The 23,989-nt window shown below is 42.0% G+C and overlaps 1 protein-coding gene across 1 annotated transcript; it reads right to left on the bottom strand.

Annotated features, from left to right (window-relative positions):
• Positions 1 to 1,716: 1,716 nt before the first annotated feature.
• rcbtb2 (regulator of chromosome condensation (RCC1) and BTB (POZ) domain containing protein 2) lies at positions 1,717 to 9,966 on the bottom strand. Its single transcript, XM_068714311.1, has 12 exons — positions 9,764 to 9,966; positions 8,582 to 8,716; positions 7,529 to 7,679; positions 7,024 to 7,190; positions 6,766 to 6,924; positions 6,238 to 6,345; positions 6,018 to 6,160; positions 5,526 to 5,716; positions 4,945 to 5,071; positions 2,899 to 3,038; positions 2,685 to 2,815; positions 1,717 to 2,556 (listed from the first exon to the last, which is right to left on the bottom strand). Exons 2-12 carry the CDS (start codon positions 8,705 to 8,707, stop codon positions 2,416 to 2,418), a joined length of 1,584 nt encoding a protein of 527 aa, XP_068570412.1. The 5' UTR covers positions 8,708 to 8,716; positions 9,764 to 9,966; the 3' UTR covers positions 1,717 to 2,415.
• Between the last annotated feature and the right edge of the window lie 14,023 nt (positions 9,967 to 23,989).

Below are 23,989 nucleotides of genomic sequence, written 5' to 3'. Positions count from 1 at the left end.
ATCACAGTGAGCGTTATCCTCAAAGCCATGTGCGCATAAATCTAACATCATTTGTTTTGGGAGTAGCCATTAGCTGGAACAGAGAAACTGAATTATCATCCGTGAGCTGCTGATCTGGCTTTCATCACGATATTTCCAAACATGCTGTCTGTTAGGGCTCAGCACACTATGAAGCTTATGTTTTGTTGAGACCATAAGAAATCAAAATTTAAATTATTTGCCAGATTCTGAGAAAAAAAAAATATATATATATATTCCCCAAATTCAAAATGTACTACACACCACAATATTGGATTGCCTCATCTTGTAAGATGTCCCTGTGCTTCTGACCACGCCCTGAATCTTTCTGGCAGGTATTTGACATACTGGAAGAAGTCTGACTGGGTGATGTGACACCGTAAAGCTGCACTTCAGGATGTAAACAGGCCTACCTGCAGAATATAACAGGAGCTTCCTCTCGCAGGAAGACTTCATTCGTCACATCTCAATGTGCGCACAGTTGTCAGATTTAGATTGTGTTCCACACCTTCAAATCATTGCCACAACCTCCTCTATGCATGACATAACCTCTAGCAATAATGCAAGATGTGTGTGTGTGTGTGTGTGTGTGTGTGTGTGTGTGTGTGGAGGATGACATATCTTTTAAACAACTCGTGTTGCAAGCCTCATGCATTGCACTCACCGGACATAACTTTAGAGTTCAGGCAACCGCAATACGCAGATAAGACATGAGTGGATTTCTTTGGTAGAAGCATTTGGTGGCAGAGTGATGCAGGTGTGAAAACTTCGTCATGTACCTTTGGGTACTCCGCAGGCTTTTTAGCACAAACATGCAGAAGTATGACAAGATCCAAGTGAAACACACTGCCCCCCGATGGCTTAGAGCTGCTACTGGTTAAACACAGACTTCTCACAGTAATGTGTTTGTAGCTTAAAAAAAAGAACATGTGTGGGCTAAATATTTACTTATCATACAGTATTTTACACCGTGTATACATATTTGCGAAGGCTGCAAATTATTCCGCCGCAGACAGACAACTAATTACAGCAATAACACATACATCAAATTTCATAGTTACTCAATTTAATATATTTCAAATTACAAATGTTACCCTTTGTGGCGCTGTCCGCAGATTACAGCATTTTCCATACAAAATGAGAACACACAGGCATTTTTTTCTTTTTTGTTGTAATTATCAAAATGTTCCACAAAAAACAAAATACAATAATTGGCTTGTTAAAGTAGGAGCGTTTGGTTACATTTCCATTTAGATGGATCTGGTGAATTATCTGGTGACTACATTTAAAGACCTTGCGGTCTTATATTTAACACAGTCAGTTGGCGATTCCACCAAGCCGGCACTATTTAGTTCCCACAAGGTGCTACCGGGGGACTGACGCACAGCAGGACTTGTAAAAAGATCCAGAATTTTGCTGCCAGCATACAAATAGTGATAATTAAAAAACTTTTTGTAAACATAGCAAATTGCAAATGAAACACAACAGTAAAACCAGCTGCACCTATAGTGTGACATCAGCCACAGGCTACACAGGACTCAATATGCTCCTGTGAATCAGACAGTGTTTCCGGCTGCACACCGAGTGTAACCGACTGCACCTTTCTATAGTCTGCTGACGGAGGGCCAACTGTCGACAGCAAAACAGTGCAAATGTTGGTCGACATCAATCGGTAACCATAAGCTTGGATGGCAAAGGTGAACACTTACAATATAAAACAAAAATGGCGAAATTAACGTATGCAAGAGAACAGATGGTATCACTGACCGGATACAAGCTACAGATGTTCAGAAAAAAAAAAAAGGGTGTAGAAGAAGAGCCACTTGTGTTTTTCCTCATTAAACACTACTTCTCAATCCAGAATGTTGGAGAATCAAGGCTTCACAGAAAAGCAGCACAACTTGAAGGGTCGATTCATGGCTACAGTGCGATATGCGCATTGATCATTTGTCTCACACCTCAAAACGCCAAACCCTTGTATTGCAATGAATAGCGAGCAGCGTTTCCAGGCATTGTGTCGGAGCTGGCTGTGATGAGGCACCCGATCTGTCTGTTGATCAAACCAATTGGACACCTCCAGTTAGTAGCCCAGCCTATTGTCAGTGACACAAAGACCACTTTCTATTCGCGCCTCTGCACCGTCTGCTCGTTACCGAGTGACTGAGGACACCCAATATTTGAGGACGCCCCGAGCAGCTACTGTGCTTGGGATAGTTTTAGGGGCAGCAGCACACGGACGCATCAGTTAGAAACCTAAAGCCATTTGCGTCTCCAGTGTTAAGGTCCACAGCGACTTTGAAGCGCTCATCGGCCCGGTGTTTACTTTGGTCTAGGGTCGACTCTCAGGGCCTCAGTGAACCGCGTCGCGTCGAGTCCGTCGCTACGGGGGCCGTCTAGTCAGTTCTTGAAGGCCCCGTAGCGGCTGGCTTTGCTAATGAAGTTCTTGAGCAGGTCGTGGTCCATGTCCGCAAAGGCCTGGGTCTGCGTGACGGCCGTTAGGTGGTTGACGCAAAACTTGAAGCAGAACTCCTCCAGGTCCTAAAAATGAAGAGGGCTGTCTGGTCAGTGCTGAGGAGTATAACTGACTAGCAACTTGAGAAGGCACACACACTCTCCCCCCCCCGCCACCACGGTGTTTGACTGTGTGCCAGGGGCTATGAGCTTACCCGCGCCTCATACTTGACAGCGGCAGAGAGCAGAGTGATGGCGTTGTCCTCAGAAATGCCTCTCTTGATCGTTTCCTGGCACAGCCTCTTCAGCCGGGTCTCTCGGTAGTACGTGGCCAAGTCTAGCAAGCCTGCACACGGGAGAGCAACACACAGGTGAGCGCGGTTAGGGACTTTAGTGTGTAAAGGACTGTGGTCCTTGTGCGGGGCGTACCAATAGCATCCTCTGGTGGCAGGTTGATGGTGTCCGTGTAGAGGTACTCCAGAAAGGCTCGGTACACCAGGTAGGAGAACTGGTGGATTTCTATGGCATCCTCATCGGTTTCATTCAGCAGTGCACGGAAATGCTCACACCTGGAGAGGGAAGAAAAGGATCGGACTACTCCGGTGACAATAAAAGATACCACACCAGGGATTTAGAGAGTATTGTGTTTTGTATCAAACGAGCGCTTAACAGCAGTTTGAATTACCGGCACATTGAATTACCGGCACATTGAATTTTGTAATTCAAAAACAATATCCTACTCTCCCAGAATGCAAACCACGGTTTACGCTAACCTGTTGCCAAAGTTATAGCGTCATTGTGAGCCAACGCAGCGCAGTGTGCACTTGCAGCAAATTGCATTACCACCCAATGAAAATTAAATTTGCCAGGAAAAAATAATGAGACTCGAGGTTCTCTGTGTTATCAAGTAAGAACATCCTAATTAATGTTCATACTGTATCAAAATAAATGGACTAAATATATGAATAAACTGCATATCAAGAAGGAACAATACCTGCAAAGATCTGAAACGCTACAGCCTCATTTTGTAAAGTATACGTGATACGAGTAGTTCAAGAACTAAAACGTAATATATCTTTATTTCTAGTCATGTTTGGAATCACGATTTGTCTGAAGTTTATGTAAATCGCGTTTCCTCTTCCATACCACTGAATCCCACCACTACCGCAAGAGTTTAAAACTCTGAATAAGTACGGAGAAACAGCTATAGGTAATAAACTGCAAATGTTACTGTAACATTGTAATGTCAGAGTAAAAAGGAAATATATTCATATATTCCTGTAATCTAACTTAAAATTCACTCTTAACGCACACTTCCTGCGGCAGAGCTGAGGCACTTTGCCAACAACTACAGCCCACAGTATTTTTCCTTCTAGCCCTCTGTATTATAAATACTGATTACCATTTTCCCTCGCTGCTAATCTCTACTGGCTGAAACCCCCCCCCCCCTTCATTTCGTATCAGGACGCGGTTGAGCAAATAACTGAATCTTCATTCTCGAAGTGCATCTCAAACGTGCCATTTGCATGTGATCTTGCCAAAGCACGCGTCTCGCTCGGTTTGCATGCAGCTGTGTGTGAGCGTGTGAGCGTGTGCACGAGGGTCGGCGTCGCAGACAGTCTGGCTCCTTCCTACTGACGCTGCAAAAGAGCAAGTGACTGGAACGCAGACGCTTTGCGTCCAAGTGTGGTTATAAAAAGAAAAGCAGGAAACAATATGTCTGTCTTTGCTTCCCCTGTGACATTAACAGGAAAGACGAGGAAACACCGTCTAACAGAGTTTGAGCACAGGCAACGCGGCAGTCACTCGGTATATGTTGAAGCCGTTATCATAGGAAGGCCAGTGCGTTTGCACGATTAACAAAATGATTTCTTTCTCTTGATTTTATGTTTCCGTAATTAACAAGCGCGTAATTCTGCAACATCAAAGTGTGTTTCTGTTCCTCTGAAAATCCCACTGTGGTACACCAAGCGCCTCCGTTACTCATGACCAAGCACAACCTCCAAATGTGAAAAATAGACTCATGTGACCAATATGAAAGTCAGGATGGAGAAGCACGACGCTCTGGTGAGTAAGAAAGGAAAAATCAAGCAAAGAAGAAAAAGAGTACAGTGGCCAGAGTACCAGAGAGGAAAACCTGGAGACAAATGATGATGTGCATCCAAAAGCCGTTCTTAATTTGTGCAAATAGGAACCAAAATGAGAAGATAGTCTAAAGAAGTTGAAATATGTGTGAGCAAGTACAGCTCAAAATGCTTAGATTTTATACCTCACCAGACACAGATTAAATGGGAACTAAATGGGTTTTGATTTGCTTTTCTGGACTTCCGATTCAATTTTTAAGGAGGCTATGTTGCACTGGAAAATATTATTAAAGAAGCAAAACAAATAAAATATGAAGTTGCAAGAACTAAAAAGGTGCGAAAATAAGTTCCCATTTTCACTTTGGACTTTGTGGTTCCTCGTTTTCTGTACCTGATTTTCAGCAGCGCTTTGTGAACATGGATACACTTCCCGTCAACCAAGAACTTGAGGTCGGAAATCTCTGGGCTGTCAAACTCTCTCTTCAGAGACTGGGCAACGGTCAGGTAGTCATCGCCATCTGGCAAAAAAAAAGAAAAAAGAAAAGTGAGTTCTTACTTTAGCTTTTTTTTAATAAGGCCAGTCTTTATAGATATAGAACTCTCTCTGGGACACTTGCTCTTCAGTTGAACAGGTGACGGACAGAAACAGATTGCACTTGTGAGAGCGCCGATGGCTTCAGTGGCTTTGTTAGTTGAACAGATTTTTCATTGCCATTACAAAATGCAGTGTAAACAAAAAAAAAAAAAAGAGTTTGAGTCGAGTTCAAAAGAAATTAGTCGGTAAACACATGTCTGTTTGATGTGCACGGGAAACAGACTTTCCTGTTTATTCCATAAACCACTTCCAGGTATTTGCACCTATGGCCCACATTTTCCCACAGTATCGGGGGTAAATGGGGCAATGTCAATTATTGAGGATGTTATAAGGAATCTTGGGCTCTGTGAAAAACATCTATCCTTTAACACTCTTACCTACTGAGAGGAGGTGCCACGTGACCGCTGGTGTGGCGAAGCAGGCGAACACGTCGTCTGTGCTGCTGAAGTGGGTGAGGTGGGGGCTGGCCACAGCCTGACCTCGACACTGACCCCACATCAGAACCTGCCCGCTCTGCGTCTTGGCAGCTGATGTGTGACTGGTGTGACACGCAGCCACCTCCACCATTCTGGTGGCAATAAAAACGGAATGTCAAACCTTAAAATACTACTTATGTACAGCCTTCTCATGCAGGTATGTGGAGATAAAGAGGCAAAGGAGGCATTCTATCCTAGACAAATAGATTTCTACAATGGGCTCTACTTCTCTAGAGTCAGCAATCAAGTCGTTTCTTACTCTATAATGTTAAACTATTTATGTCTTCGAAGGCATTTAGCGGCTAAACCTCTGAGGATCTTGTCATGGGGCCCCTCAGTGACCTGTTGTTGTGACAGGGAGGTGTTAGTGCTAATTCTGGACAAAGTACTAACCTCTCCTTGTCAGTGTTTATTAGGGTGGGGAGAGCTTGGTTACTCTTGTTGCCTGTTCCTAACTGCCCATAGGAGTTGGCTCCCCAGGCGTAAACCATCCCTTCGTCTGTGAGTGCCAACGTGTGCGCATATCCACAGGCAACCTGTGTACGCAAAGGGATGGAGCTGAATGTTAGGAGATGAATCATCAAAAACAGGAGACTTACGAGCTGCATCTTACCTGCACGACGTTGACACCTTGGAGAGCAGCGATCCTGCATGGGGTCTGCTGGTTCCCATTGTTGCCCAAACCAAGCTGTCCATTGCAATTGTAGCCCCAACCATAGATCTGCACACAGGGGACGCATTTAGACGACACAGAACTACATCAAGGCATTGGTTGTTTTCTGTATGTTTAGGGCTAATTGCTTCCATTATCTTTTACCTGCATATATTTTGAGTATTGTAAAAAATCTGACAGCTCATTTGCATTTTATCTCAATTTTTCGCGCCGTGCTCTTTTAGTGCGTACATTCTGAGATTAACACGGCGTTCTTGGTGGAGAAAACACAACTTCTAATGAATCTGAATATTTCTAAAAGTATAAGAACATAAAATGATCAGCCATGCCGTCTTATGTTCAAGTGTGTTACACGTTTGCATTAGCCAAGCCCCTTCAAAATAAAAGGGAATGCCCACAGCCAATCAATTGACCTCCTGGCAGCTCTGACTCGCGCTGCTGTTCATGCAGATTGACGTGACCCGTTACCTCTCCGTTGTCCAGTACAGCCATAGAGCAGAGCTGACCACAGGCTATGTTCACCACCACTTTGTTCTGCAGGCAGCTGCTAACCCGCCGCGGTGTCGGCTGGTTGGCCGTAGACCCTGAACCTACTTGGCCCGAGTTGTTGTAACCCCATGCGAACACCTGAACGCAGAGAGAAACGTTCACCGTCACACGCGAGAGACACGCAGATGATGAAGCAGAGAAGAAACTCGCGAGAGGACACAACCGAGGACGGGTTACCTCTCCATCATTCGTGAGGGCAATAGTGTGGTGGGAGCCACAGGCCACCTCTGTCACTCTCTTGCTGAGGAGGTTGGTGGAAACCAGGGCGGGGGTCAGTCCGTGGTTGGTGGTGCCATTGCCCAGCTGGCTGTAGCCGTTATGGCCCCAAGCAAATACCTCTCCGTCTACGGAGCAGCAGGCAACCTTTCATTCACGTTGTCTCAATGGTTAATATGTTATCACTCGATAAAAAGCAGTCGACTTCACATGATTTAAAGACAGCAGAATAAAAAGTATTCAGGTTATATTCATATGAATACATGTTATTAGACTATAATAATCCACTATAAGCACTGTTTTGTTACAATTAGGTGATTTTTGATTACTGGAATACTGGCAGCATTGACATAAAACCAGATTCTAGACATTTGCATGCATCGTCTTGTTGTTTGTGATGTCATACCCGTGCATCCTGAAGATACGTCCCCTTGGGGACAAACACAGGTTTTCTGGACTGGATTACCTGCAGTAGTGATAACCACATGTGGTCCCGTTCCATAGCTTAGGGACACAATCTTCTTTCCACACAAGACATCAATCCGGCGCGGCTCTATCGTGCTTTGAAGGTCTCCGAGGCCTAAACAGCCGCTGCAGTTGGTGCCCAGAGCGAAGACCTGCAAAAGAGCAAAACGTCACTGATGAAATGGTACCGCTGTAAATAAAATGACACATCCCGTTCTTTACCGATATATACGGACACCACAGCAAACAGGAAATATTCGTTGAGACATCATACAGGGAAGACGCAGAATAACATCAAAACTTTGTAAGGAGTACTTTATTTGTGTGAAAAGTGTGACAAGTCATTTCACAGTCTAAATGATTTATTTTTCAACTGTCCCACTTGAATTCTTAAACATGCAACTGGCCAGCAACTAATTATATTTTCACTATTGCTAATCCGTCTATTATGTTTTTGATCAATTGCCTCAGAAGTCTCCAAAATGTCAGAAAGTTTAAAATGCAGAGAGTTTGACTTTGTGTCAACTGACTAATTCATTCATTAACGGGCTAATCATTTCAGCGCTATTCCCACACAGATAGAACTACACCTGCAAACAAAATGTAATCTTTTGTGAGATTCTGTTTTCAGAAATACTTCAGTTCAGCTCCCAGAATGTTTGTATGCTATATAAAAATAACATAAACTTAAGTACGAAATGTACAGCCCCATTTTAAGCAAACCCACCAAAATATAACATGGGACAAACAAATGAGCGTGGGTGGCAAGACGGGACACGGCCTTTACCTTTCCACAGGATAAAAATGGAGCTTGCTCGGGTATTAGGCCCGTGAGGCTAAAGATAGCCTCATTCTATCTGCTTATCTCTGTACCTGGAACAGCAAGCTGTATCAACCACAGAGAGCGAGGCCTGCACCACTTTTCATGTCCACTGCTAAAATCGGCAATAATCAGACCAATATTGTGAGAGTAGATTAGGTCTATCGGGTCTTGTAACACATCTTCAAGTAAACAGGAGGATTAAAGCAGCCTTGCTTAAAGCCAAAGTGTTACCTCATCATTAACTGTGACATAGAGGGCTTCGTTTGCAGCACTGCCAAAGACACAAGCCTGCCGAATAAGCCGTAGCTCCTCAGGAGGGAGGAGCGCAAACACGGGCCACTTCCCCACGTCCAGCATACTGCTCAGCTGTGGGATGAAGAGAAAACACAGTTAGACAAACGTGAATATGAGTCATCCAGAGATTTTGATTTAAAAAAATGTCATTTACAAAAGCAAGACATGTGGAGAAAATATAAGAATGAAAAAAAAAAAAATGGTATTCCTATTGCTGTTGTTTTTAAACTGTACAGTTGTCAATTAATATGCTAAACTGTGACTACTGTAAACTATGAATTAAGTATTGTCTGGCCTGTAGCAACCAAAAAAGCTGAGAGGAGGTTTTCCATGTCTCAAAAGTGCACAACACAGACAGCAAGTAGGCACTTAGCACAGATTTGTAGACAGATTAAAACATGTATGCCTGTTAACCGAGGTAACCTCAGTGTGTTCACTCTCAGGAGTGAAGTCCAGCTTATGCTACCAGAACTAAAGCCTAATGCAATACTTTGCAGTACAATGGAAACTAAGTCATGTGTGAAGGGTGCACTCTTCTTTTGAATTCACATCATCAATGTTCTCAGGGTGGTATGTATGTAATATGTATGTAATGGAGCTTATTTATCATCTTGACTCAGTTTTGTCCAGAATCAATACATGCTCATAATAAAAGATCTCTGGTAAAAAATAAAATAAAGGAAAAGATGAATAACTTAACGGTAATATGATGGAGTCATTCTCATTTGATTTACCAGCGCTAAGTGCGCAAAATTCAACTCGTTATAATAATTAAGAAACTTCAAAGTGAGCATTGTATATCTGCGTCTCTCAATGATCAATAACATAAAGTTGGACCTCGTGAACACCACCCCTCCCGAACTGCAGTAAGCCTACACACGGCTTACAGCAGGAGGTGCAAGGAGATGTCCAACACTTAAGATTAACAAAAGAGGATGCACACAAACAACGCTGAAGTAACGGGGCATGTATTGTTGCATCCTGGGTTTTCCAACTTGGAACATAAAAAAGTTGCTAATGTGCATCTAGCATTAGTGGAACCCTGACTATCAAACTGTCCAACACAAAACTATGAAGCTAATTATCGTAAGGCGTGATGCTGGGAGCAGCTGACGTTACCTTGTTGTTGTCCTAGCTAGTGTTTCGTCTGCGGTGTCGTTTCCTAATCACTGAACACTGAAGCATTGACAAGTTGTCCGACAACATATTGCCGAATCAAGTGGCAGGTGGAGTCATCTCGGCAGTCTGTTGTGGATCTATCCTCACATCAGTTGCCGTGGGTGCACCTCGTTATAGTTTAGCTCCGATCGCTGCACCGCCAACTGACAAAAACACACCACCGTACTTCCTGTAGTAAAATGGTGCGTTCAAGAATGTCGGAGATGGGATGTTCTAACGTTTGTTATGGGCAAACAATATCATAAACATCTCTTAGTAATTTAAATATAGTTGTAACATTTAAATCGTGTTTTGTGAAGCAGCTATCTGTATAAAAAAAAAGTGCGAAGCAAATGTAAATATATATTTGTTTCTAATTAAAGCTCCAATATTTTATCAGTTTGATTTGAAAATCAAAAATGGCTGAAAACGAGGTATTCAATCCATAAAACAAAAATCAAAAATTGCAAGTGAATAAAGTTATTGTATTAGAATTTGTAATGTATTAGAATACATGGAAACCTTTTCAACCCTGATTAAATAAAGATTTGATAAACAAATTTAGAGACATTTTGTGTGGCTTTTATACTTACCTTGATTTTAACGTCATACCATCCAAACCCTTACTAAACTATACTTCATTTAATTTGGAAAAGTATCATCATGTAAACAATATTCACACCTGATGCAAATGGCTTCTTTCATGACAGTATTCACACTTTGACTATTTATCTTAATGTATCTGTGTAACTTCTCTCATATGCATCCTCTTTTGCTTACTAAAGTCACTTTGCTTTGAATTAGTTTTACACAGAACGAGGATTTTTTTTTTTTTTAATTATGTGGTTGTCTCGAAGTCAGCTTAGTGACAACAAACATGTCCAAATGTGACACCTATCCATGCAGGTCTGATGCTCATTACGCACCAAAAACAATGGTCGGATGGATTAAAAATGGGACAAAAAGTGTAAAAGTTAACCTGAGGGTGGTGCCAGAGGAAAGGTCATGTTGTAACCCAAACAGGGTTCAGTCTCTGTATGGTGGCCCTTTTGGGACATCTTGGTCTCAGCTCTTTTGTCAGACTTGGCTCGACTTTCATCAATGTGAGCTTTGCTCGGGCCAAGCTGTGCTCAGAATGAAATGCTTATAGCAGCATGTCAGCATTAATACATACACATTTAGCATGTGTAGCATGTTAGCATGTGTGCCATGTTAGCTTGCATTAAACAACCCACCTCCAACACCCTGATCTCAATTCCATTTCTCTGATAAACGTTTGTCACAGTGATGGCAAACATACTGATGTTTTTAGATCACAAATCAGATGTAAATACTTATGATTCAATTAGGTTAGACTTTTAGACTATCATCCAGCTTGTATTCTGTCACCAGAACAAGCTTCGTCACCAACGATCTTAACCAATCGATGCATGGGAGATTCATTACTGTGCATTAAATAATAATTACATTTGAGTTATTATAGTATTTTCACATCTACAAAACACACCTCTTCCTTCAGGGGTAAATCATTTCAGTAACTCTATGGGCTGCAAAGGACTGCAAATGATCATCAGCCTCCTGTCTTAAATACTGTGTTCAAGAGGGAATTTAACAACATGAATATATGGGCTTAAAACAAATACGCAGAACTTAGCAGAATATGGAACAAAGTGTGTAATGTGACTGAGTTATGGTATTGAAATGATATCTGAGTCAAATGTTGTTTTTTTTCCTGTATCCATTGTTGTTCACAGAAATAAAATACAGTATAGAGGTATTTATGTTTAATGTTGTCTTAGAGATAATTACTAGTCCACCACTTATGTGGCGATATAGAAATGGTACAAAACAATATAAAAACAAACAAAACAAAGGGATGACAAACATGCTTTACCAGTTAACTGAAATGTAAAACTAACAAATACATCACTTAACTGTATGCAATATACAGCAACCAGCAGGTGGAGCCATGGATAGCATATAAATGTATGATATATTGCACTTGTTTATGCCAAAGTGCTGGTTTTTATTTGAAGATAAATTCATAGCCTGTGTCGTTGAGTAAAATTAGTGTCTTATAAATTAACTGTGAGGTAATATTTCAAATAGTACTTGCATTTCCACATGCACCTTTAGACACATAGTCTATATTACAGATAGTGTTGGCACATGTTTGTTTGTTGGGTAAAATAAAAACACTGAAATATTTCATTTTGATGCCACTCACTTTACATAATACAGCTCCTTAATATGTTGTTTGGCAATATAAGGTTGTGGTTTAACAATTGTTCTGCATGTCTAAGTTGGAGTTCGGCACTGTTGCATACCATGGAATGTAAAGAGCTTCTTCACACAACCAAGACATGCTATGTGAATTTACTTAAAAGTGTGTACTGTGATTGATTGATTGTGATGTTACCTGTCAAACCTCAGTATCAACTTCCTCAATCGGGAGGTATAGCCATGGAAATGTAAGCATCCAAATGCAACCACAATTTATATCTTTCATATATAATGTCACACATGAGAGACATTATGATTTAATATAAGATAGATAGATAGATAGATAGATAGATAGATAGATAGATAGATAGATAGATAGATAGATAGATAGATAGATAGATAGATAGATATTATTTCGTAATTAATGAAAAAAAATGCACAAAACATATTTGAAATTCATTAATTTCCAGTTTATTTATTGGTGCTTTAAGTGAATATATTTTATGTATGGTAAAAATACAATACGGTATAAGATCTGTACCGATAGTATACTTTGAAGGCAATATGATGCTGTGAAGGTGGACCGGAAAATTCACTGTTCGGCAGGGCAGGACTGAAGATCACATTAACAATTGAATGTGTTTCTGACCCGTCTGTTTCATGTTTATCTGCGAATTACTTCGGTCAACAAACCGATCACTGACACGTCAACCTTTAGTTCCTCCTTAACACCCTGAACACGTAGATAGACAGATGATGTTTATTAATTAACTGTACGGTGTACTGACCACAGCCACGACACACGGTAAATTAAAACTGCGTGACAATATTATAAATGTTTCTCTTCGCTATCTTGGAAATCGGGATTCGTCATGAGTTGCTGTACCACACGCATGCGCACACAGAGCCCCGTAAGCGATGGTGAAATTCCTGACTTTTATGCGAGGAGCAGGGTTGGATGGAAAGTTACCTCGATAAAACTGTCAACCAGGCTGACATTACTAATGCTTAGCACCATCACTGGTGCTCGCTAGTAACTTCGCTTTGTTTTAGGTGCAGTCGATGCGAGCGGCCGTCGTTCAAATTACGAGAAAAAGCACATCTTCATCTTGCTAACTGTTAGCTTGGTAGCATTAGGTAGCTAACGCTAGCATGTCACATCTCGCCTTGTCTTGTGTTTATCTAGGTAGCTAGCGAGGTATCCGTCTCAGGTGTTGCAGAGGGTAGCTGGTCATCGGAGCTCGCTGACGTGAAACATTTCCGCAAGAGCTGCAGAGGAACCATCGCTGTGCATCGGCGTGTCTGTCCAGACTGCTGCTGCTGCTGTGCCGACTGACGGAGTGAGTAACGCTAGCTGACAATAACCCACGTATGCTGCTGACATGTCTTATGGTGCATTTTATACGAGGGACTTGAAGTACATCTCTTGAGGTTATCGTTCGTGAATTAGCTAACTTCCGTGTTATGTTCCAGTTAGATAACGAGCAGCTAACGTTGTGACATAACGTTAAGCACACACACCTGTAGCTAGAGTAAACACTTGTCTTGGCTGCAAGGTAGCTAACCTAACAGTCGGTAATTTTTACCTCTGAACAATGACTTTAGTGTTACTAGTGCGACATGTTAAACATGCTTGTAGTTGATATAGCGTTACGTTGTAAGGAGGCAGAGATAGGTTTAGCTTAGTGGGTAACGGTAAGGCACTCAAATACATGAGCAGCTGTTACTCCATGTGAAGCTGTCCACCATAGAGAAACATTTCTCCAGGTGTTTAAAGGTAAACCGCCGAATTGGAGCATTGGTTCAAACCTGGGTCAGTTTTAGTCGTTATTAGAAACTGACGTTATACATGCCATTTTGCTACTTGACAACAAGGAATAAACATAAGTGCTGGCAAGACACAATGTCCTATTATTCTACCCATTCGGGGTGTTTTCCCCAACTCACCAAAACTGTAACTGAAAAACAGCTGTTGTGCCCCTGATTGACTCCTCCATTAGCCACAGTCAAATAGGATCTACAGTCAACAACAGATGTCACCACAATTTCGATGTATAAGTAATGTCTATTGTGCTGCAACGGGAATAGGCTGTTGCATATGCTTTAGTGAAATGGACTTTTAACACCAGTGTCAGCTGGGGTTTTTTAATAGGAGGCTCTAATTATTTATCAACTTTTATAGCAGCGTCTTATGAGAGAAGGGACACATGCAAAGATGGGAAAGTACCTACACTGTGTGTTGTTAGCCCAGGTAACAAGGCCCTCATTCAGCCTCCACAGGTAACTCTTAATACTTGAAATCACTCATCCACCCTTTTGAAATGATGTAATTTGTGGGTTATTTAACTCTCAAATCATATTTTCCAACGTGAGTATAGAGTTTCATGAAGTGTGTGAACTGTGGGTGGTCAGGTGCAAACAACAGAACATAAGTGTGTGTGTGAGATCAGGGATTCCCCTTTGTTGCTTCTTCTGTCACTAACCCCTCGCTAGCTGTCCTGGCAAAATGATTTTAGACTTGGAGCATGAATCGATGTGTTCGAGAGTAATATGCCAAGTGATTGACTCGGGCCTCATGATATCACATGTCGGTCCTCCACTGCTAGCAATGGTTCCCTCAAACCCATTATATTGACCATCACCCGGTGAACTGACTTTGTTGTTTAAGCTTAAGGATGGGAGGGGCTAAAGCTAACAGATAAGCCAGATCACTGGGAGGTTTAAGGGGCGCATGCGCTAGATTGTAATTAGGTTCAAGGACACATGTTACATTTCTCTCGTGCGGTTCTGTTGTTTTTTAGACAGAATTTCTGCGAGCCAGAGTTTGTGTATTTGTTTTCACTAGTGATCAGTCAGGTTGGCCCTCTTTAGTCTCATGTCACTGCAGTGTTTTTAAAGGATCTGTATCTTTCCTCTGTACTTGACATTAGCTTAAGTATTATCCCTCTTTGTTGATATGCATTTGTTATATCCCTCCAGGGTCAGCTTTTGAATATTTGTGGTTGTTTATGTGAAGGATGAGAGCACACATTGGACCGCAGTATGTACTTGTATTTGTTACGTGGCCTGAGAACCAATTCCTTCTTTCAGTAGAAGGGGTTAGCATTTTTTCATATACAATAATTACTAATTTCCTTCTCTTTTCTCATTGTTAACGCACTAGGCCATGTAGACATATTGTTTTGCTTAATAAGTTGTCACCTGAAAGACATCATGCCCAATACAGTCTGCTACCTGATGCCTTTTCCTCTTAAATTGTGACATGAAGGAAATGCTTCTATTTAATCCACTGTTAATTGGGCGCAGTGGTTATTTTTTCTTCTTCTTGATATTTTTAACATTCTTTTTTTTTTTCTTTTACCGAGGCAAGTGCACTTGTGTACTGGTATGTCTTTAAAATAACAATTAAGTGTATCTAACTTTCTTAGAAAGGGAGACCTTTCCTCTATATGACAGGAAACAGATGCATATCAATAACCACTTTTCTTTAATTTAGCTGTGATTCATTGTTGTTAAAACAGAAACTTAGTTTGCATCACATTAAGGAAAATTGAGAGACACAAATTCCATGTAAGTGCAGCATGCAGCAGAGGCAAGTACCAAATAGGATGAATAGACAACGATGACTCCATGTCAGTGTTGTCTATTGACATGCTTATAAGGAAATGCATCGGATCAACCCTGTCTATGGTTTGCAATCAGTTGAGTTTGGATATTTTTTGAATATCTTTTTACTGTCGGCTGAACTGGGCTGCTGTGCCAAAATGCTGCCAGTGCATGACTGGCAGAGGAGAACAGTGGATGTGCTTTGAAATTAATTTTCATGTGCTCCAAATTCCCACTCAGTGCGATTCAGCTAGTCACAACGTCTTTACGGAGAACAGTGCAATTAGAGGTTATTTGTGTCCCATTGCCCAACAATTGTTTCCAAATAATATTTACAGTGTCTTTTTTTATATTGTAATGTATATTGTTGCTCTGTCATATTGTTTGCAATATAAACAAAAACTGATTGTAACATCCTATCAATTTGTAGTAATCGGTACAACTATCCTTCCTTTCATCCATCCTTAAATTATCCTTCATTTTCATAACCTGCTTAAATCTTAAAGCCAATAACAACAAGCATGTTTCTGTTTTTGTTGTATTATCAAACTTGTGAAACACTTTTCATGGTGTTCAGAGTAAGCCTAGTTAATCATCATTTTAATACACATGTAGCGATTCACAATGCTTGTGCAGTTCAAATTAAAGGCATTCACACCCCAACATTATACAGATAGGTGAGGGGAGGCGAGAGAAGCCACATCCTGTGGACATTCTGGGTGATGTAGTTCTCAGCACTGGTCTACGACGATGACACTACAACTTTTGGCGGTGTACTTTGAGTATTTTCACTGATTCCATTGTCTTTGTTGCAGGAGTTCCTCTTCACTGGTGTGAATGAAGGAGACATGGCAGACCACACCTCACCTCTGGAGTCCGGCCAGCTTCTCAGCCCTGAACTCCCAATGCTGGCCTCACCGCCACCCCCAGCCATGGTCAATGGGGAGGGCCCCCAGCAGGTACACTCACGGCTCCCTGCTATTAGTCACAGTTGCTGCATCATCAATTCTGATATGCCCAAATATACTTTTAGCAATCTGCCTTGTAATTACAGTTGAAGGGATTTGTTAGAAGCAGAGCCTCTGGCTTATTTTCTCTATTGTTGGCCTTTATGTAACTGTTTTGTGTTCCTACGATATAGGAGGGGAAAAAAAACGCCATAATAGCTTGTGCTAGTTTTTTTGTGTTTGTCCGAGATGTTTGAACAATTCAATGCATTGCACTGGGCTGCTTTGCAAAACCGTGAATGTCAATGCATTAAGGTGCACTACATTCATGGACTTAATCGGTGAAATTGGGAAATTAGCAGACCTGTGCACTTGAGCACGTACTCCAGTAGTAGCACTAGAGGCAGTGACGTAGTGTATGGTTTGACCAGCGCAGCAAACACTAATGTGGTGTTTGCCCTGATATGTAGTCCAGCAGAGGCTGGAGCCAGGGTTGTGTGTGGGTCAGGGGATAATAAATCCAAAGTCGTTTGCATGTAGAGTCGGTTAATATAATCGCTGTAGAAAAATCAGATGCCGCTGTGTAAATTGGTTTAATTTGAATTCATTTGTTTATATTTAGCCTCAACTTACTCCAGCAATATTTTCAAAAAATATTCCTTGGCTGTATCGGGCTGCTGTGAACTCCATCTGAACTATTGTTTCCATCCAATTTACATTGACCACGGCATACAACATGCACCTCTTGTGAAACCTGCTACATTTGGTGGCTTGTTTCCAGATGCTAAACAAAACATGCACATTTGGGTGAGTATTGAAAACGAGTACTGAAACAGCCCAAACGGTCAGCAATATATTTCACAGGCAACAGGTGCTTGTTCGTTAGGAACCACAACTCTCTCGGTTTTGGTAGCAGTGTCGGCTGTATGGGGGCAGGATATGGGCTGATCGCCTCTCGTCAGTATCAGAGTGAGATTGAGTGGCCGTGACAAGCCCGGGCTATTTCCCTGTCATTTTTGATGGTCATCTGTTCAATTTGCTTAAGTTTCCATGACTTCTTTCTGGAGAGGGTGGTACCCAGCACTTCTATCTTTTCCGTCATTTCCTCAGGCTTATGCAGTTTGTCTAGATAAGACTCCCTAATATTAGCTCTGCCCTATAAACAGGCCTTTCCAGCCATCTCGTCATTTTCCTCAGTGGAAAAATCCCCTCGCCTGAATCTGTCTTTTGTTAACGCAGAGATCAGATTTAGCTGGTTGGGTTGTGATGGTGTTGTTCTCATGGAATTCAGTTACCTCACCCCCTCCCGCAAAGGTTACCTGATTACCTGTGCTCGTCCTCTGTCTGTGTTTACAGGGTTTTTTTTATTTTTTGATCAGGAGTTAGAGGAAAACAGTTCCTACCTGGCTCACATCATTACCACCCTGCTGCCCGGACCAATTTGAGATGCTGCATGTTCATGATGGTTGAAATGTGCTACGAGGAGGAATAACAAGTATCGGATAACACAGAGCGGCTTCTGTGTTTTGTCGAACGACAGCGTGATGACTTTGTTTATGCACCAGAGGTATTAGTGTATACCTCTGAGACCTATCAATACCCATATACATGATATACAATCGGATGCTGAGACAATTCATTGCTATTGATTTTAAAAGTTTACATGATTTGATGTTTTTAATTCTACATGAAATAAATTCTATGAGATTTGAATTGCGGTAGCTTACAAAAACCCCAATATTATTAATGACAATCGATAGCAAAGAATAATTTATTCCAAGTAGAGAGGACCAGCTGCATCAACGACCGCGAACAATGGGCAGCAATACGAGGCCAAAGCTTTTGGGCAGCACCCATTACGTGTGCGGTTTTCTCTGAAATGCTGCCAGAGCTGGATATGATGCACTGCGCTTCCATGGCCAGTACCCTCCATCTGTAGCCATCATTTTCAACACAGCTATACGGGTGCATGTCCTTGCACGTATAATGGCTTATTACCTCAGTTCTTACCTTTTTGACTGTGAGGGGCTGAGTGTGACTGTGCAGTTGGCTAATGCTAGCATGGTTAGCTTGCCTCAGATCGACTTCCCCTACAGGTAACGCGTGTACCTATTTATGTTTTGAATGTATTTCATGGTCGCTTCACTGTTTGCAAAAAATCAAAAGATCTTTGAAACTTTGTACCCACCTGTTGGTTTCCTTATTGGAAATGTGCACTCAATGCTGTGCTTCCTTTTGGTTGTGTTTTTAGTACCTTGTGAAAGCTCATATGGCAGAATAAGGAGATCATGCGACTAATTTTAGGGTGTCTGACTACTGATCCTGATGAGGAAAAAGGGCATCCGTTTTGCATTATTCGATATCGGGCTTTTTAAGGGCCGCTGTTTGCATGTCACTGCGAATAAGACGCCGCTCGTGTGTGTTGTGTGTGTGTGTCTGAGGAGGTGTGTAAATATCATGACAGCTGCCGAGTGAGGCGCAGGAACCACTGGAGGGGTCTGGGGCCCTGACGGAGCGAGGCAGCGCGGCGGTGACAGTGAAGAGGATTCACAGCGATGGCTGACCCCTCCTCCTCTGCGAGGACACCTCATTCTTTGTTCTTGGTTTCTTTCTTCCAGCCTCGGCTCGGTAGTAACGCTCTGTTGGACCAATTATTGTGAGTCAGAGAGGAAGCTGTTGTCTTGGGGTCATTACCTGAGATGATTCCTTTTTAGAGATGACTTTGGCTACAGTATGATTCACTGCTTCCATCCATTTACACCCCCCCCCCCCAGTTGTTCCTGCTCTTGCCGTTTGGTTTGTAGCTATATTGGTAACGGATGAATCAGTCCGTTTCTGTCAATGTTTAAGCCCAGCTAATGGCTTATGTACTTAGCTGTTGTCTGTGCTGATGACTATGTATATTTTCTTCCATTTTGTTCATTACCCTTTTTCATGAGACCGTCCATTTAATGTGTTCATGTTCTTTTGTGCATATTTAGAATATTAGCGCAAGTTTCTGTTTGTAACCTGAAAGACTGTTTTTTCTAGAAAAAAATGTCTGGAAGTAGAAATGGTTCGTTGGCAGTTATTATCCAAAGTATAGTATCGGGGGGGGGGTTTATCACTCCTGGGTATGACTTTGTGCTGTGTTGTCTTGAAAGATCTTTCAAGACAACACAGGACTTTATAGTATAAAGTGTAGAGTAAGTGTTTTTCAATTGGCTTGAATTCCCTTTCTATTCTAATGTTGCGAGTCAAACATAATCATGTCGTTTTGTAAATCTTCTAAAAACATGAGCTGAGATTTAAAATACAAAAAGAAGCTGTTTACTCTGGTTGTGTGAGAGAACACTCAGCATTGAAGAGTCACTACAAATTGAACAGGGAGCACACAGCCGTGAGAGAGTGTGTTTGTGTGTGTTTGTGTGTGTGTGTGTGTGTGTGTGTGTGTGTGTGTGTGTGTGTGTGTGTGTGTGTGTGTGTGTGTGTGTGTGTGTGTGTGTGTGTGTGTGTGGTCTGCTCGTGGCGCCGTGCCATGCGTGGGCTAATGTTACTGTGGGATCGTGAGACCTCACCCCCGACTCGGCCGTCTTTAGTGCTGGCCTTGTACGCTGCAGCCAGACACAGGAGACAGGGCCTTGGACATGTTGCCTGAGGACTCGAGATGTTAAAAAAACCCATCTCCTGCTCCGCCACCGAGCGGTCTGTGAAGATGGGGGCGGCCCACTGTTTGTCACCTATTGTGAGGAGGTGGACAGTGCGTGACTCAGTGTTTTAGGACACTTTCTTCCAAGCCAGTGAGAATAACCACACCAGTGTTGCTGCACCAATACTGAGAACAGACCAAAGTGCTGCATCTTTCATCATGCAAACCAATCAATGCTGATCTGAGCTCCACTCAATAAGCGTTCAAGTACATGCGCTGCATTGATCAAGATACGCACTGAACGCTTTAATCAAACTCTAGTACAATACAGCAAATGAATTATGTTCAATATTGTAGAACATGGTCCCTTATTAAGCAAGCAGGCATAACATTAGTCAAACAGAGCCAAACAAGCAGAACGTTTTGTTAGCTTAAAATGGTGATTTATGTCATAATAGTATAACAAAATAAATAAGTAGTGGAGGTAAAGCGGTTTTAATTGTACATTTTTAGCGTAAGAACTGTGTTCACATCTTGTTTGTAACACAATCAATTGCTTTTTTTTTTTCTTCTTTTTTTTCTTTGCACTAAAATGACAAATTCTAAATTTTGAAATCCAAATCTCGTCATCTGTATTTGACCGCTAACAACCTGGCTGGATGGAGCAAGACAAGCCTGGGAGAAAAGTACCTGTGGAAAAGAATAAAACATACATTTATGGTGGAGCACATAAGGCTCCATTATTAAAAATGGCCAAATGTGAAACCACCTTGACTTTTCCCGAGAGCACGTTGACTGAGCAAACAAAGTCACCAAGCTAGAAGGACTAGCTGGCTGACCTGGATCCCAAGGACGACTGCGACATTAGTGTAAAGTACCTGAACTGTGATGAGAGATTCCTCTGGAAGGACTGCACTCGGTACAGCTCTTCACACGTCTGGAGCCAGATGGAAGGCTCTCCTGAGGAGAACAGAAGCATGTGACTGCATGCCTGGAGTTTGCTGAAATTGTTGCGAAATTTTGAGAGGGCAAGAGCCAAAAGATGATGTGGTCTGATTGAACAAAAATGAATAGTTGAGCTGTAGTGGAGATCTCAGTGTCAGGACTATAATAGCCTCTCACCTCTCTGACATGGTGGCAGCGTCGGACCGGAGGGTTCTTTTTAAAGGAGAAGTTAAAGGGGAGCAAAGTCACAGTAGCATCCTTACTTATTGGACAATGATCCTAACCATGCAGCCGGATCAATACTGGAGTGGCTTCAGTTATTGATTTTATAATAAATCTTATTTAAAATGAGTTCAGTGATGTTGCGTCAAATTTTAGAAAGAAGCAGAGACGTGACAAAGTCCAGATGTACCAAACTAATGAAGACATATGAGCCTAGAAAGACTGAAACAAATAAAATGGCAGGTATTTCTTGTTTACTTAGTACTAGACATCACATAATTTAAACAAATAATACTAAATGCAAATATTCACTTAATGTTGAGCCCTCAGTCAGGGGTCGTTTCCTACAAGGACCAGAATTTTTGTAAGCAAAAAAAAGAAATAAATCTTGTAGGCATAATTAGCCCATCATTGTTTGATATTTTAGTTAGTTATTTTTATTAACCTACATCAGTGTGAACATTAAAAAAAAAAAATGTGAATCCATAAGTGATAACTCGTAAACACTGTCAGCCAGGGAGGCCGCTCACTGAGGAGTGAGGAGTGACGGCTTCAGTCTGTGATTACAGAAACCTGAGTGCAGATTGCGGTCCTATCTGAACTCCTACAGGCCAGGCACTGACTGAAACGCACACGTGAAGGCTCGTTGTAGCGGGGGCGGGCTTTTAGACGAGGACTGGTGCACTGCCAACAACTTAAACTCGCCCTTCGAGAATTCTGGTGCGCAAGTGCGAGTAAAAGACATAAAGAGGCTATCCTGAGAACGCAACCGGCTGCACCTGCAACGGTCATTAACGATCTGCGACGTGCTGGATGGGAAGCTTTGGTGGGCCGTATGCGTCCGATGATCACTGCCCTTAGTCATCATTAGTCAACGGTGGTTGATGACATGATTTAATAGACATGAATATAGACCAACATAGGAATCAATGTAGAAAAAAACGATAGCAAATTGAACATATTGAACAGAAAGCTGATGGAAAACGGTGTGTCACAGAGCTTGTCTCTGTGCTTTTCTGACATTCCCTCCGATAAATACACAAAACAGAATCTCTCCTCTGTGACTTAACATGGCTAAGAAGATTCTATTTACAAGGACTTGCTACTGCAGATGCTTCTTACCAGGACTTGCTGCCGCATGAACACCTCGCAGGAAAGATTAAGTCTCTCCTACTTTTCGTTTCCAGGGGATCTTGGAGGATGGAGGATCATTAAATTGCCTTGAATTATCATTGCGCATGTAAGCGTACGCCATCAAGCTGCAGGGAAACCGGGGGTCGGTTCCTGGCTAGTTCCGCCACTGGCAGGATTTTCCCCGTGTCATTTGGCTCCCGCTTCCTGTCCACCCAGCTGCTAGTTCACATCAACGCACAGTAAACAATTAAGAGGAACAAATAGAGAGAAACCCGAGCTCTGAGTCACCGACGTCTGAGAAACGTCAGAGCTAACAGCCATGAAAAGCACAGAGCGGGCCTGTTTCTCCGGGGTAATAAAACACAGCAGTGGCCACCACGATTGATCCACACTCTTATTGCATGAGCTTCATACATGCGATCTTTACAATGGTGGGAACGCGATGTATTTCTTTTGGCGAGGGGGACATACTGTTCTGTGGCAGTTTATTTCATTTTCTTTGTCCCTCTTCTCTGAATGCATGGGTTTCTTTCATCCAGCGCTCTGTTAAATAGATCATCCCTGTTGTGAATGTGAGCAGGAAACCATTTCACATCACAGTGCTTAGTCATCTGTGTGAAAAGTAACCTTTGCAGTATCCGAGCACCTTCTTTTGAGTCTTATGCGCTGCCAAAATGAAGTCCTCGTGCAGTTTGTGATGGCAGCTCCACGTCCAGTGACACAGTCGTCCTACAGCGGCGGCCCGGCTCGGGCACAGCTTGAATGTATCTGACAGTAGCACTATAAATTCAGCTTTCGTAAGTTTATCGGAGCTGAGCCTCGGGAGATTTAAACGCTTGGTTTGGGATTAGTGGCGCAACGGATCATAAAACTCACGGTTCGGATCGGATCTCGGATCGGATCGGCACAAAAGAAAAAAACAGCAAATATAACTTTTAGATCCCCGATCACGTTTAATTGCTGATCATTGATGATCCATATTGATAGATACAGATCCCTTTGTTGTTTGATTATGCAGCTGATCTACAAGACTCCAGACACATTTTTTTTTTTTTTTTGCCACCGTCCAAAAAAATCATTTCAACCGCTCTGAAGTCAGTGTAAACCATAAAAAAAGTCTAAATGTTGTTCTTTTACATTGTTGTAGTAATTTATCATGCTTATTTTTTCATAAAAACACAAGTCAAATGATAAGGAAAGAAAAATGTGTATGTTCGTTGATTAAAACAAATGAGCTGCTTAGAGTTAGTGTAAACGGGTCATAGTTCATCTCTAATATCTATTTATGTTGTGAAAACATCTCCTTCAAACTACTGGATTTATTCAAGTTTCTCACCAACACTACATTTTACGAGATTACATGAGAACACATCATGATAACGTTCTAATTTACCTTTGCCCAATACTCATTTTCACTGAACACAGCCTGAACGCATCATAATGTAACCGAGGGGAACCTTCGTTTGTTGGCCGTTAACGGTG

This window comes from Cebidichthys violaceus, unplaced genomic scaffold (genome assembly GCF_023349555.1).
Source record: "Cebidichthys violaceus isolate CVI_PGR_0920_01 unplaced genomic scaffold, fCebVio1.0.p SCAF_1, whole genome shotgun sequence".
Classification (NCBI taxonomy): domain Eukaryota; kingdom Metazoa; phylum Chordata; class Actinopteri; order Perciformes; family Stichaeidae; genus Cebidichthys; species Cebidichthys violaceus.
Note: the sequence above shows the minus strand (reverse complement) of the source record. Positions and strands in the feature narration are given on the sequence as shown.